The 14,521-nt window shown below is 50.8% G+C and overlaps 1 protein-coding gene across 1 annotated transcript; it reads left to right on the top strand.

Moving 5' to 3' along the window:
• Nucleotides 1–1,045: 1,045 nt before the first annotated feature.
• On the top strand, nucleotides 1,046–12,868 carry NR2F1 (nuclear receptor subfamily 2 group F member 1). Its single transcript, XM_061622214.1, has 3 exons — nucleotides 1,046–1,827; nucleotides 4,530–5,057; nucleotides 10,397–12,868. The coding sequence occupies exons 1-3, from the start codon at nucleotides 1,398–1,400 to the stop codon at nucleotides 10,675–10,677; spliced, it is 1,239 nt and encodes a 412-aa protein (XP_061478198.1). The 5' UTR covers nucleotides 1,046–1,397; the 3' UTR covers nucleotides 10,678–12,868.
• The last annotated feature ends 1,653 nt before the right edge of the window (nucleotides 12,869–14,521 follow it).

Consider the following 14,521-nt stretch of genomic DNA (forward strand, 5'->3'; position numbering starts at 1 on the left):
AGCGAGGAAGGCGCGGGGAGAAGAAGCGGGCTTATTTATTCGACCTACTTTGGATCTCTCGCCTCTCCTTGGGCTTCTTCCCTCCCCTTCGCGCGTCTGACATTCGCTTCTCTCCATGGTCGCTTTGCGCTCTGGCACTTGGCTAGGGATCCTCCGTCTGCTGCTGGGCGAAGGCGAAGGCGGCAGCGCCAGGGCTTTGCCTTTGTATATTTCCCACCGAAACTGAGAGCGAGAAAGCAGGAGAGAGAGCCGGGCGAAGAAGCGGCGGCGGCGGCAGCAGGAGCAGGAGGGGACTGCAAAGAACAACAGCGGCGGCGGCAGCTGCGGCAGCAACAGACTCCCAAAGTGTCTCTTCAACTCGGCTCTCGCGGCGGCGGCGTCCTCCTTCTCGTCGCCGGAGCTTTCCGAAGCGCCTTTCCTGAATGGCTGACGCGCTGCCTCGGAGCTGGCCCCCGGACACTCACGCGCCCTGAGCCGCAGCCGCGCCTCGGCCGCTTCTGCTTCTTCGCCGGCCTCCCTCCGCTCCCAGCCTCGCGGCGACGGGCGCAATCCAGCGGCGGCGGCGGAACCCCCGGCCGGGCCCCGGCGGCGGCGAGCCACAGCGGCGGCGGCGGCAGTGGCAGCGACGGAGGCGGCCACAGCATCGGCAGCATTGCCAGCAGCAGCAGCAAGCACCTCGGCGGCGGCGACAATAAACGTTCGACTCCCTCCTTCCCGCCGGCTCGCCGCCTGTCTGCCGGCCGTGCGTGCTGCTAGCCCGCGGACGGTGCGGAGCTGGCTGGCCGAGGCGGGTGTCCGGCTAGCCGGCCGCCTCCTCTTCCTCCCTTGCCTCCTCCTCCGCCTCCCCTTCCTTCCCCCCTTCTCCCGCTCCCTCTCCTCCCCAGGGTGACCCTCCTGAATGCCTTTCCCAACAGCCCGCTTCACCCTGGCTGCTTTTGCAACTTGAAGAAGGACACGTTTCGGGGGGGGAGGGAGGGAGGGGGCTGAAAAAAGGGGGGAAGAGGGAGGACACCGTCAGGCTAGAGGGGGGAAATCAGGGGGGGTTAAACCCTCTGGAATTCTACTGTCCCCCCTCGAAAAAACCAAGCTCAAATTAGAGAGAGAGAGAGAGAGGAAGGAAGGAAAGAAGGAAGGAAGGAAGGAGGGCAGGTGGGGGCAGGGCAGGAGGAAGGAGCAGAAAAGATCGGCCGCGGTAGCAGCTAGGAGGCGGCGGTAGCAGCAGCAGCAGCGGGGAGGCGGGAGGAGCCCCGATCCCTCGCCTCTGCCCCCCAACCCAGGCAACCGCCCTTCTTCCCCCCCTACCCCACCCCCTTCCCCACCCCACCCCGACCCCCTCCTCTCCCGGCTTCTTCCCCGGCAGCCCACCCCCCTCTTTTTTTCCTACGTGGGCCCGAGATATGGCAATGGTAGTTAGCAGCTGGCGAGATGCGCAAGAGGACGTGGCCGGGGGCGGCCCCGCCGGAGCAGCTCAGCCGGGTCGGGATCCGCAGCAAGGGGCCTCGGCGGCCCCCCACACGCCACAGACGCCGAGCCAGCCGGGCGCCCCATCCACGCCGGGCGACAAGGGCCAGCAGCAGCAGGGCTCGGGCCAGAGCCAGCAGCAGCAGCAGCACATCGAGTGCGTGGTTTGCGGCGACAAATCCAGCGGCAAGCACTACGGGCAGTTCACCTGCGAGGGCTGCAAAAGTTTCTTCAAGCGAAGCGTACGCAGGAACTTAACGTACACTTGCCGGGCCAACCGGAACTGTCCCATCGACCAGCACCACCGCAACCAGTGCCAGTACTGCCGCCTCAAGAAGTGCCTCAAAGTGGGCATGAGGCGGGAAGGTGAATATGATTTCTTCTCTATTCCACTCCAGCTTGTGTGTGTGTGTCCAGAGCAGATCGGGAGGGAGGGGGGAGAATGCTCCGAGATCCCCCTCCACAGAGACACCTTATCAGCCTCTACCTCCTGCTTTCCTCATTTATTATTGTTGTTGTTGTTGTTGTTGTTGTTGTTGTTGTTATTATTATTATTATTATTATTATTATTATTATTATTAATGTGCCAGCATCTATTGACTCTTCTAGCCCCACTCTGTATTCCTGGACTGGGAGGCTCTTTCCTTTTGTTGGCTTGGAGCTGGGGAAGGAGGGGGTGGGCAGACAGACAGACCACTCTTTCACTGTTGGGCTCCCTTTCCTCGCTTAATTATGTTTCCCTATTAAAAGCAGGGGCAAACACAACAGCTCACATTAGATCCTTTTCCAGCAGTCTCCTTCCCCCCCCCGCCCCGAAACCTGAAAGAGACGTGTGCTGTGTGTAAGCAACAAAGGAAAAAGGAAATATAAAAATATTGGTGGGTGCGGGTGTAAATTATGTTGCTCTTGTGGCTGCTTTCTTGCACCTTCCCGGTCTGCTAGGCGACCCCCCCCCTCGCAAAATCCGGCCTTGTTTTGACTCTCTCGTGCTCTCAAAGGAAAGTTTGTGAACGATCACTGCTTTTATAGTTCTGTCATTTCCCAACCCCGTCTGCATGGTGCTTGTTTTATTTTTCCATCACTCTTCATCGTCTCTTCATACTGCATCCCAAGTGCAATCTACAACAAGGCATTATTATTATTATTATTATTATTATATAGCTGGTCTCTGGAATGTGATGCCCATCATTTGAAAACAAAACTAACACCTCAACACCGCTAGCGCTATAATGACACGACTCATTTTCAATACAGTATATGTGTGTATATTGGAGAAGAGTACTGAGAGATTGTATGTAGATTCCGATATAGATATAATCTCTCTGTGTTTTCCTTTAGGAAGATCGATTTACTGCAGTGGTGTATGTAGTTATCTACACACACACACACACACCTATTTAGCTGTTTTATGGTTAAAATTCAGCTTCATGACTCTGGTTAAAGATGTCCTAAGAGTCAAATGAACCAAACATTTTGTTGAATGGGAATGGCTTGAAAATAAAATGAAATAAATATATCTTTCATGCCACAATGAAAGAGTGGAAATTCTTTAAAACTGACCACTGACGACTTCAGTAGCTTCAGAGAGCTGTTGGCTGGATGGGGGTCTCGGAGAAATATATATCGAGAGAAATAAGCATAGGGATACGTATAGTAAATAATAGCCTGGCAGTCTGTGAACTGTTTGCATTTAATTGAAACACACAACTGCCAGGTTTGGAAGTAGAATTTGCAGGGGGAGGCAGGAAAGGGGGATTCTGACAGGTCGATGGGAATATTAAATTTTTCCCATCAAAAAAGTATGATTAACAATAGGAAATACTGAAGAAAATACATCTTCCTGTGAAATGGGAAATATTATTTTACTGTGCATAAGAAATAACTCTCAGTGGCCCTATCTTTGCTTTAAGTTACCTTTGTTTACATTCCATGAGTGTGAATTGCTGGCCCTGATTAAGCGCACACACACACACACACACACACACAAAGTTTGCTCCGCTCTGGAAACTCCAAGCATGCTTACGTTTTGAGTAAGGGTGGTTAATGAATCCCGTGTGTTTGTGTGCGTGTGCGTGCGCGTGTTTGTTTTTGTTTTTGCACAGTTGCAAACGTGTGTTTTCACCGACCAGGGCAGTGGGCAGCATTCTTATCTTTATTATTCTTATTATTATTTGCATCTGCAACCACGCAGGCAAGAACTCCTCCTTCGCTCCTTGCCACAGTCATGTTTGGCTTCTGTAAGTCCTCTTTTTTTAACCCCAACCCCCACGTTAACCACCACCACCGAACGTTTTTCTTTTTCCTTTCGTCCTCTTGAACCAGGGAGAACTCCATTGATAATGAGAGAGACGCTTCCTCAGTTGGACTGCGACCTGGTTCAGGCAGGAGTGTGGAAGACTAGGGACTGCTCTCCCTCCCCTCCCCCACTCCTCCCACTCCCAGCACTTTTGCAACCCTATTTGCTATGTGGGACTCCGGACTGGTCAAGAAAGCAGAAACTGGCCTGATGAGGGCCCCTCCGAGTTCCAGCCACTTTGAGCGCTGAGCCGGCTGAGGGGTGACCAGGATGGCTGTCTGGCTATTTGGAAAGGCTAGAAAGGAACAACTTGGAGGTGGGGCTTGACTTTTTATGCTTCTGCCGGGGACTGCATCGTCATTATTATTATTATTATTATTATTATTATTATTATTATTATTATTATTATTATTATTATTATTATTACTCCTCCTCCTCCTCCTCCTCCTCCTCCTCTTGGAATGGCAGTCTTACAGAAGAGTACCATTGTCCCCATTTGCACAATGCAAGGGGGGACGCTTGCATTGTGCTTAATTGCCCCCCTCCCACCCGGATTTGTGGGTGCCTGTGGGTGAGAGCTGGTACCTGTGTGTGTGTGTGTGTGTGTGTGCGTGTGTGTGTGCGTGTGTGTGTGTGTGCGCGCGCGCGCGCTGTGTATACGATGCTGTGGGAAGAAGGCTTTGCATTGTAAGCAACTGGCGGGCTGGGTTTTGCCAAGGCTGCCGGATGCACATTTCCTCTCCTTTTCTCTTTCTCTCCCTCTTTTCGTCAGCGGTTCAGCGAGGAAGGATGCCTCCGAGCCAGCCGAACCCGGGCCAGTACGCGCTGACCAACGGCGACCCGCTGAACGGGCACTGCTACCTGTCTGGCTATATCTCCCTTCTGCTGCGGGCCGAGCCTTACCCGACGTCGCGCTATGGCAGCCAGTGCATGCAGCCCAACAACATAATGGGCATCGAGAACATCTGCGAGTTGGCCGCGCGGTTGCTCTTCAGCGCCGTCGAGTGGGCCCGCAACATCCCCTTCTTCCCGGACCTGCAGATCACCGACCAGGTGGCCCTCCTGCGCCTCACCTGGAGCGAGCTCTTCGTCCTCAACGCGGCGCAGTGCTCCATGCCCCTGCACGTGGCCCCCCTCTTGGCCGCCGCCGGCCTCCACGCCTCCCCTATGTCCGCCGACCGCGTAGTGGCCTTCATGGACCACATCCGCATCTTCCAGGAGCAAGTGGAGAAACTCAAGGCCCTGCACGTCGACTCCGCTGAGTACAGCTGCCTCAAAGCCATCGTCCTCTTCACGTCAGGTCAGTTGAGTGAGGGAAGGGGAGGGGAGAAGGATAGAGGGTGGGGAGCAGCAGGAGGACAAGAACAGGGCGAGGCAGCGCAGAGACCCTCCTCCCCAACAGATCATCCCCATCAGTTTGGGCTACCATCGGGCTCGTCCGGAACTGGAGACGCGGGTAGGGCCTTTTGAGGCCAAACCCGCGGCCTTCCTTTGGAAGGCTGGTCGTCCGTACCCACCCGATTCTCATCCAAATTCACTTTGGGTTGGGAAAAAATGCATCCAGCAGAGTGGTAGATCACCCCCACCCCTCTGTCTTTCTAAGCAGAAGGAGCCGGTGAACGAAGCTTTCGCTAGGTAGATTGAGAGAGGTAGGCGGATGTCTTTGGGAGCTTCCGGTAGACCTCCGATGAAATTGACAGCACTGAGGTGGAGCGTGGAATTCATTGTAGAAAGTGGTCTTCGGTTTCAGGGTGGGGGATGGACGGAAAGCCTAAATTTCCCACACAACCTTTCCTCGTGTGTTTGCTTGTGTGTGGCAGAGAGAAAGGGGGGTGAGGTTAGGCCTTGCTGAAAGGGCTTCTCTCCAGAGCTGGTTCAAAGAAGGAAGGCAGAAGGACAAATAAATCATAAATAATATTGCTTTATTGCTGCTGACCCCACCTTTATCGGAAAGCACTCATATTTGCCGTTGCTGTGGTTAGTGACACTCGTAAAAATGGATTCGATCACCACAAAGAACTTTCCTCCTTCAAAAAAAAAAAAGGGGGGGGAGGAAAATAAGACCCAGCCTCCGGCTTGCAATACCAACCTGCGGATGCATATCCTTCCTTCCTTTTTTTTTTTTAAACAATGCAAAACCACGCAAATACTGGGAAACGTAACAGATTGTCTGCAAAAATATCAAATTAAGGGTAGGAGGGGGTAACATGCATGTTAGCAATTTTGCTTATGATAGATGGTTCAAATTAACTTTACAGGAGGGTGCATTAACGCCGTCTTTGAAGTGCTCGGGTTGGAGCTTATAAGAATACAATACATCCTTTATTGTTGTAACCTGTGCGAGGGACATATATAAACATCAAAGAGCAATGAATCAAAAACAAAGATAAGGAGATGTGGCGGTGGCATTTGGGACCGGTTTTGTGTGTGCCTGTGCGTGCATGCGTTATGTCCGTGTTAACCTAGCACCTTTTCAAACCTTAAAAAAGAAAACTGTCCTTCAGGATCCCATACCATTCAATCCCCCCTTAAAAGCAGGCTGAGAAGATATAGAAAGCTTTTGGGAAACAAAGCTGGCCAAGGTTTCGGAGGGTCTGGCTGAAGGGAAGAATCCATCAATATTTGTTGCCTTTCATGCATGAGGAATAGTATTTATATTGTAGTCAAATGACTCTTAAATTTGCACAATATTGTAATGTAGCAAATGTAGTATTAATATCGATTTGAACATCGGATAATTTATTTAGACAGGGGGATCTCATTGGTATGCGCGGTGCTCGGAGACGTGGACTGTGACTGCCCCCCTTGTTCCTCTGGCTGCAAATGCAGGCCCGGCGTGAGGAGGGTGGAAGCAAGCAGGGCTCTTTCTTTGCAGAGGATCAAGTGCAGATCTTAAAACAAATGGGGAGGTTTACCGAACAGCCACCGGGACATTTGGGTGCGTTTTATCTTCAGGAGTCTTTCCTGACGGAAACGTGTTTTTCAGAACTGACAAAAAGAGACTCTGGTGGCATTTTTCAGGGTGATTTAACGAGAGAGTCCTCCCGCAGGTCCTCATGCTTTTTGTTCCCATTTATTCGAGGGGGGGTCGGTTAGATCTAAACTGGAGAATGGGCGGGAATAATCAGCTTTGACAATGCAGGTTTTAGGTCCAAAGCGATAAAGAAAGAGGGCGGGCTGCTTTATGGACTTCGCCTCCAAAGGCCCTTGGCTAAAAGGTTTGAGGGGGGGAAACTCACCCCTTCGAAAGGCCTTTTCTTTTTGTTTTCTCAATCCTGCCCCAGTCTAACTGGATGGCTTTACAATACCGCTAGTTAGATCTTTATATATTTGTATGTGTCGATATATTTAATTGTACACAACGCACCTTTTTTTTAATCGACGCTGTGCAAATTGGCGGCATCGTCGGATAAACGGAAATAATAATATTGTCTAGCACTCCGATGGATGGAGGGGCCATAAACATGGAGAAACTGAATTGCCAATTATAGTTATGTCATTTCTTTCTCTTTTTCCTCAATCGCCACCACCACCACCCCTTTCAGACTTCATATACGCCCATTTCCACTTGGGCCTGATCTTGTTTTGATTGCTAGCCAGAAGGTAATTGATGGCAAGGCTTTCGCCAAGTCATCCAACTTTTAAAGCCAACTCTGATGGATGGAAAAGACATTTTTCGCCACCAGGTCCCAGGGGCTTTAACTCGACCTCCTGATCCTACACACAAAACGAGCCTTGCTTGCTTCCGCATCACTGGCTTTTAAGGTGAAGGGGGCCCATGGCTTGGAAGTTATTCCGTTTTGGGCTGTCTTCTCCTTCTCCTTCCTCCACCTTTGGGTTCTGGAAATTATTTTTTATTCACAAAAGTTTGGAGCCTGCCCCCCGGGTGAACGGTGTCTCCATTCTCATTCCCTCCTCCCCCAACTTCGATATATAAAAACTCCCTCAGAGGCGCCAAGTTAGATAAGAACAGTTCAATAAATCTATCTCCTGCGCCATAAGAACTTTGATTTCTCGTTATATGCGAGCTGATTACATCTATATTTTCTGAGCACTAAACTCTCCAGGATGCGTTACATGAAATACATTCCCTGTAGTACAAAGGCCTAGGCTGGCTTGTGCTAAACAGTAATGGTTATTTATTTACATAATTTCTTTGCCATAGACTGGAGGAAGAAATATTGAGAAATAATGACTGCAGGAAGAAATATGACCATTTTAAAAAGTGGGACCCGCAAAATTTCCACCTAAGCCCTCCCTTCTCTGGTCCCTTCAGAGCTCCCTACCCCTTTCATCCTCGCTGAGAGGTAATTCACAGAAAGTGAATATTCTTCGCTTTGCTTCTCTGGTCTATTTCATCTCAACTCAATCAGCTAATCGATCAGATAGCACAGATTGTTTAATTAATTTTCAGATCCTCTCGTTTCGGGGCGAAGGTTGAAAGCATCCCCGATCCTAGACACAGTAGCTTGGGGTGAGGAATAAGGTTAATAAGTGCCCCGGAACTGACTGGTGTTTAGTGTAAGCGGCGCGAAATAAAATTCAAGCATGCCACTTATATAGCAAAGAGGAGGAGGGGGATTTAATAAAATATATGCTGGAAATGCGAGAGGGGGAAAACCCCGTTCTGTCCTGCCCCGGCCTTTTCTCTGTGGTTGTCTTGCCCTGGAGATGGAAGACCGCATAAATATTTCGCCACCCTAAGGAATGGGCCTCCAAAGCAACGTCCTGAACAGACAGTCAGGCCCTTAAGTCCCGCAGGGTTTAAAAGTTGGGTGGAAGCCCCTCGCCTGAGTGGGAGACCTGGCAAACAGAAAGGTGGATGTTGGATGAGCATCTTTGGCAGTCACCATTTAAGTAGGCTAATGGCGCTCCGCGATTGACCACAAAGAAGGGCAGGCCTCCGCTGAAGATGCGCGTGTCTGGCAACCTGTTTCTCCCCCCCTTAGGTTTTGCAAATGATCCCTGCATTTAAGGCAAAAGTATAAATTAGCACCGCAGTCGGGCGTGGGTAATTGTAGATCTGAGCGCTCCTGAGGCCAAGGCCGGGGTCACGGGGGTCTTTTCCTCAGAAGCGCCTGTATTACAGCCTGGTTTCTTTCTCTTTCCGCTCGAGGCCAGAGCCACTTCTGGAAACAGAAAGAGAGAGACACACACACCCCTCCCCGCATGTTCAAAAACAACCACCAGCAAACACAACAAAGAAAGCGACTTGCCGCATTTTTTTTTGTAATGTATGGCTATGTATAAATCTGGAGCGCCTCTTCCAGGGTCATCGTTTTGCATTGGCAAATTTGTAAAGTCCTTCCGGGGGCCATTACCCTGCGATTAATTCGTACAGAGATCTCTATATTAGCAGCGGCTGCCTTTGATCTGGGCCAAACCGTCCTGCTCACGGCTGCTGGCTTGTGATCCGGTATTTTGAAATATATATTATTAATATAAGAAAACAGGCCCTGGACTTGCACCGCCCTGCGGTCTCCTGAGCTCGCATAACCCACCGCCGGGGCCTCGGGCTTCCCCTGTCTCCCACCCCGAAAACACTATATGGATTTTTTTAGAGGGGGGGAAGAATTAGGAAAGGCGGAAGGACAGCCCTTCACTCTCTCTTTCTCCTGGGACGTAGAAGAAAGAAATAGAAACATCTCATTTGGGAGGGGTTTCCGCCCTCTTATCGTGCATGTGGCTGGTTCTGCCGAGTGCCAAGGATCTCCCTGCTCGGAGCGCTGGAGCCGGGCTCCTCCACGCCTCGCTTTCGAGCTAGACGGAGCCGCAGCAGCAGAGCTCCAGCGAGGCAGGCGGCACAGCTTGGTGCGGGCGAGCCAGCCAGCCAGAGCAGCTGCAGACGCCAGCTTAGCGCAGGCTTGGCGAGAGGACGGGGGGGGGGGGGCTGAGCCATCCTCCTTGCGACGATTATGCAGCTTACAGAGATGTCTCCAGTTTTCAGTTACTCGATTCGCGAGATCCCGAGACAAAGCAGGGCCTCCTCTTCTCCCTCCCTGGGAAGTGGAAGCGGCAGCCTTTGGTGCCCGCGACTCCAAATCTCGCCTGGCTTGGAGCCTCTTTCCGCCCGCGCTTGCTTGGCCCCATTTATTCCACCCCGAAGCCTTTTCCTTTAGATGATGGTGATGATGACGATGAGGGGGGGAGTCCTTGAGGAAGGGTGGAAGGAAAAGCCCTCGCGGCTTGCTGTGTGCGTCTGCCTGCCTGCCTGTCTTGCGGAGAGATTGCATATGTCAGGGGGATAACAATAGGATGCAGGCTCGAGAGCGCTATCAAGGCATCGGCCTTTTCTGGAGGCTGGGGCACGGTAGCTGGCTGGGGCAAGATGGCTCCGGCTTCCCTCCCGGCTACCTTTCCGCGTCTTCCATTATTTATTCTCAAGGTGAAGGGAAGCAGCACAAAGAGAGGAGGGAGGGGGGAGGGGGAGGGAGGGGGGGAGGGGGCGACTGGGGTCGCGGGTGCTGGGCTGCTCCTGTCGGATTGCTGCTGATGCTGGGCGGCCGGGCGGCCGGGCGGGCGGGGGAGGGAGGGAGAGAAATCACGGCCGGCTGGGCGCCGTGGCCACCACTCGCTAACCGTGTTCCCCCATCCCTCCCCCTCTTGTCTCCCCTCCCGCTTCCCCCGCTGGCTGGGCAGATGCCTGCGGTCTCTCGGACGCGGCGCACATCGAAAGCTTGCAGGAGAAATCACAGTGCGCCCTGGAGGAATACGTGCGGAGCCAGTACCCCAACCAGCCCAGCCGCTTCGGCAAACTGCTCCTCCGGCTGCCTTCGCTGCGCACGGTCTCGTCATCGGTCATCGAGCAGCTCTTTTTCGTCCGCTTGGTAGGTAAAACCCCCATCGAGACGCTCATTCGAGACATGCTGCTCTCCGGCAGCAGCTTCAACTGGCCTTACATGTCCATCCAGTGTTCCTAGAGCACCTCGTGGGCTCCCCCGCTTAGAGACCCTGAGAGAAAGGCCTCCAGCCCAGCGAGAGAGCGGCCCAGATGCCACCTTGGGCGGCGCGTACAGCCGGGTGGGGGGTTCGGAGGAAAGAGAGAGGGAGGGAAAGGAAAACGTGTGGAGGGGGGAGAGACAGAGAGAGAGAGAGGAAGAGAGAAATATATACTCAGAACCCTCAGACACCGAAGGAAAGACTCGCTTAGGATCGGACCCTGGCTGAAAGGCGAGGATGGCGAAATGGACACCTGGTGTCGGTGGAACAAACAGTGACACAGAGATGGGAAACTTTTTTTAAAAACCCATAGAAGAGGACGGAAGGCATTTTAAAATAAACTCCTCCCCCCAAAAAAGAAGACTAGAATGGATTTTCCTGGATTTATGATGGACTGAGGTGGATGTCGTCTGTATAGCAAACAAAACACACAGTTTAAAAAGACAAAACAAAACTGAAGCCGAATTGAAGTGGTGGATGGGGGGAAGAGGGAGGGGAACCAGAGGCAAACACTTACCACGAACATTGTTCTTCATTTTGTAAGATATTAGTCTTTATTTTCACTTTTTTTTTGTAAAATTTAAACATCGTATGCGCATAAAGGAGGAGGGGGGAACACCACAAGAAACAAGCAAGAATTAGGGGCGGGGGAAAATTAACATTTTCCAAATAATTATTAAAAAAAAACAAGGAATTGTTCTGTGTGTATGTATCTATATCTGTTTTGTATTTTTTTCTGGTTCCAAACCAGGCTTCCTGTGATTCTATACTAATAATTTTTGATATAACCCTTTGCTTCTTATATTGAGTGCGATATATGTTGTCGAAGCTGTTCTTCAAGAATTAAAATTGAAGTGAGAATTTAAACAGAAATAAAAATTTAGAAAAAAAAAAAGGCAACCCAACCACACCATCAACCACAGATTCCCACGCCAGTCCATGAGTTCTTGTTCCTTGAAGCAGACCTGATGTTTGGGTTTGCCGGTAGTGGAGTGCCCCCTCCCAAGTCTTTGTAGCTTGTATCAGAGTTTCGGGGGGGGGGAGGGTTGTTAAAAACCAAACACAGGCAATGGCCACGTTGCTGGTAAGGCGCGCACATCTCTCACTATTCCCAAGCTAACTGGTTTAAGGTGAGTCTGCTGATAGATGCTGACGAAACGGAAAAGGCGGAGAGGAATTCCCTCAGGCTGCAAGACTGTATTCACTTACTTGGGATGGGGGAGTCCCACTGACCCAATGAGGCACCCTTTTGAAGAGATACGTGTGGAATTGCCCTGTGGACCTACTGCTCCTTTCCATTCCTTCTATGGACACAGCCCGGAATAGAAAGAAGGGCCTCTAGGCAGAGTGAGGAGGGTGTCTCAGGCAAGTGATTTTGAGGGGTCATGAAAGGACGAATCAAATAGTTATTTCGCTTATTATGGTTGTATTTTTACTCCCAGGGAGAGACGCTTGAGCGATTCCCGCACCCTCCCTTGGGGTGTCAAAACAACTAGGCCAGCCTTGGGGGATAATACACCTTGGGGGAGAAGGGCTCCATTTGCTATTCCGCCTCAGGCAGCAAAACGTCTTCGGCTGGCCTTGGAAAGAAATTCCCTCTACTTTGAAACATGGCGTTGTCACCCCTTTTTAGTCCCAGATCAGGACTGAAGTCTCAGTATCAGGCGTGGAAGATTTACTCCTGGCATAAGAGCCTCTGTAGGGTCAGTGAGTCTGCCTTGGGTTCTAAACCACTCTCGACCAGACGATGTGGCTTCTTCTTTTTGGGTCGCGGGGCACTTTATCTGAAAGAATGCTTCTCTTTCCTTTTGTGGAAATAACAGCCCCCAAGAGAAATCAAGGCTTAGAGAGGTATGGTTATGTATATGTACTCAAAGGAGAAAGAGAGAGAGATGCATATGTCTGGTGGTGGGAACCGACCCAAGGACACGAGTGTGCTCCTCTTCCTGAGGGCTCCTCCATATGTTAGTCTCCTCCATATGACTATCGGAGACGCTTTTCAAAGGCACCCCCACCCCCCACCCCAATGTACCATTGTTGCTCCTTTTGAAGGTAAAGGCTTTCCCAGAGCTTGGAGCTCGTCGCTGCAGATCTCGGTAACAGCTTTCAGTGCATTAATGTTTTATAGAATCTGAGACGGAACTGTAAGAACACACACTGCCAAGGGAGCTCTTTCTTAACGTATTAATAAAGCCGGATCTTTAAAAATAACATTCGTATGTCTCCCCCCAACCCCAACCCCCCACATTCTCCAGTCTCGCTCTCCCAACACACCCAGGATGAAGCAGCGTGTTCAATTGAAGGAGTCACTGGCAGTGTTTTTTTTTCCTGTTAATTTGCTGTCTACACTCTTCAGATTTTTTTTATTTTGCATTAACAAGATCCTTCAGTCTAACCCGCTTCGGGTTTTTTAATATTCTAGACGCAGTAGATCCCAGGAGAAGGAGGGAGGGAGGGAGCATTTCTATATGGTGGGCACTTACAGCTGCATAATAACGCTGCATCGGCCCCAGTCTATGGACTCGTCAATTTCAATAGGCTGGCTGGAGAATGCGCACTTTGGCCCTTAATTCACTGGGACGGTGTCTGAAGAAATTGGTGAACTGCCAAGGCAGGGGGCACCCCAGGTTTCCCAGAGAGAGAGGTGGGGAGAGGTCAAAGCCTGAGGACCAGAAGTTTTAGCCTCTGATAGGATGGGGATCCTTGAGAAAAGGAAGCCTAAAAAGTGCCCGCCTCCAATCAGGAGTAAATTTATACACTGCGATGTTATCGATTCTTGGTGAAACCAGGGCAACATTTCATAGATCATTCTCTGTTCCTTCCGTATCCCTTTTCCTTTTCGGGGAACAATAACACGAATTAATGCTTTTGGGGAAACAATGGAGTGACTTTCTAGGTATGAGGTCACTACACCCGCATTTTCCTTACTGATGAACGCACCAAATCTTGCCAGTTTCCTTCAGGAGGGATGTTGAAATGATGTTTGGTGGAGATTTCAAAAATTTAGCACAAATCAAGTCTCATCCATATAGGCTGTCAGGAGCTAACTGATGCTGTTGGACCCTAGCCTTCATTTATGATAAATCTACCAGGCAATCCGAGCCTTTCTCCCACTAGACATGCCATCCAGCCACGAATCCGTTGCCGTTCTGCAGAAATGGACGCTCAGTTGGGATGTACCTTGCTTTAGTGTCTGTCTGAAACAGGAATGCTACCTGTCTACCGCTGTGCCACGAGTTTTCCGGTTCTCTTTCCTGCAGTTACAGTACTGTTCGTGGGAAAGCTGGCCACTTCTCATACCCCGCCCTTCTCTCACACACGCATATCCCACAGCCGGTTTCGAAAACGTTAGGCCACAATAAGCCTCCTCTATTGCCTCCTGTCAGACCGGCTGACCTCTTGCTATTCTTCCACATCCCAGTTAAGCCTTTTCTAGTCAATCCAATCGTTGGAGATGGAACTCGAAAACGGCAAGAATCCTAATCCTCCTCCTCATCATCATCATGCCTTTGCAATGTAGAAATGTAGCTCTCTATAAGTCTTCAGTCGCCGCCAACGACAACAAGCCAAAGAAGTGGAGGTTCCCTGGTGTAAAACGGATTTAGATCCACCACTGATGTTAATGGTACTACACATGTTGCTAGCCATTTGGTTATAGAGGTGCGGAAAGCAGTGGTCTAAACTAAGTACTTGGAATGCTCTTGTAATTATAATAAGAGCTCTCTCGGAGAAGTCAAGGGGTCTGGCTTCTGCTGTGCCTCCTAGATCCACTCCCGTCATCAGTGAGGCTTGATTTCCATGAAAGGGGTTTAGGGTTGGGTTTGT

This window comes from Rhineura floridana, chromosome 1, assembly GCF_030035675.1.
Source record: "Rhineura floridana isolate rRhiFlo1 chromosome 1, rRhiFlo1.hap2, whole genome shotgun sequence".
Classification (NCBI taxonomy): Eukaryota; Metazoa; Chordata; class Lepidosauria; order Squamata; family Rhineuridae; genus Rhineura; species Rhineura floridana.

Coding starts and splice junctions, on each gene's coding strand:
- NR2F1 (XM_061622214.1), top strand. CDS start 1,398: ATGGCAATGGTAGTTAGCAGCTGGCGAGATGCGCAAGAGGACGTGGCC. Junction 1,828..4,529: donor AGTGGGCATGAGGCGGGAAG/GTGAATATGATT, acceptor TCTTTTCGTCAG/CGGTTCAGCGAGGAAGGATG. Junction 5,058..10,396: donor CATCGTCCTCTTCACGTCAG/GTCAGTTGAGTG, acceptor CTGGCTGGGCAG/ATGCCTGCGGTCTCTCGGAC.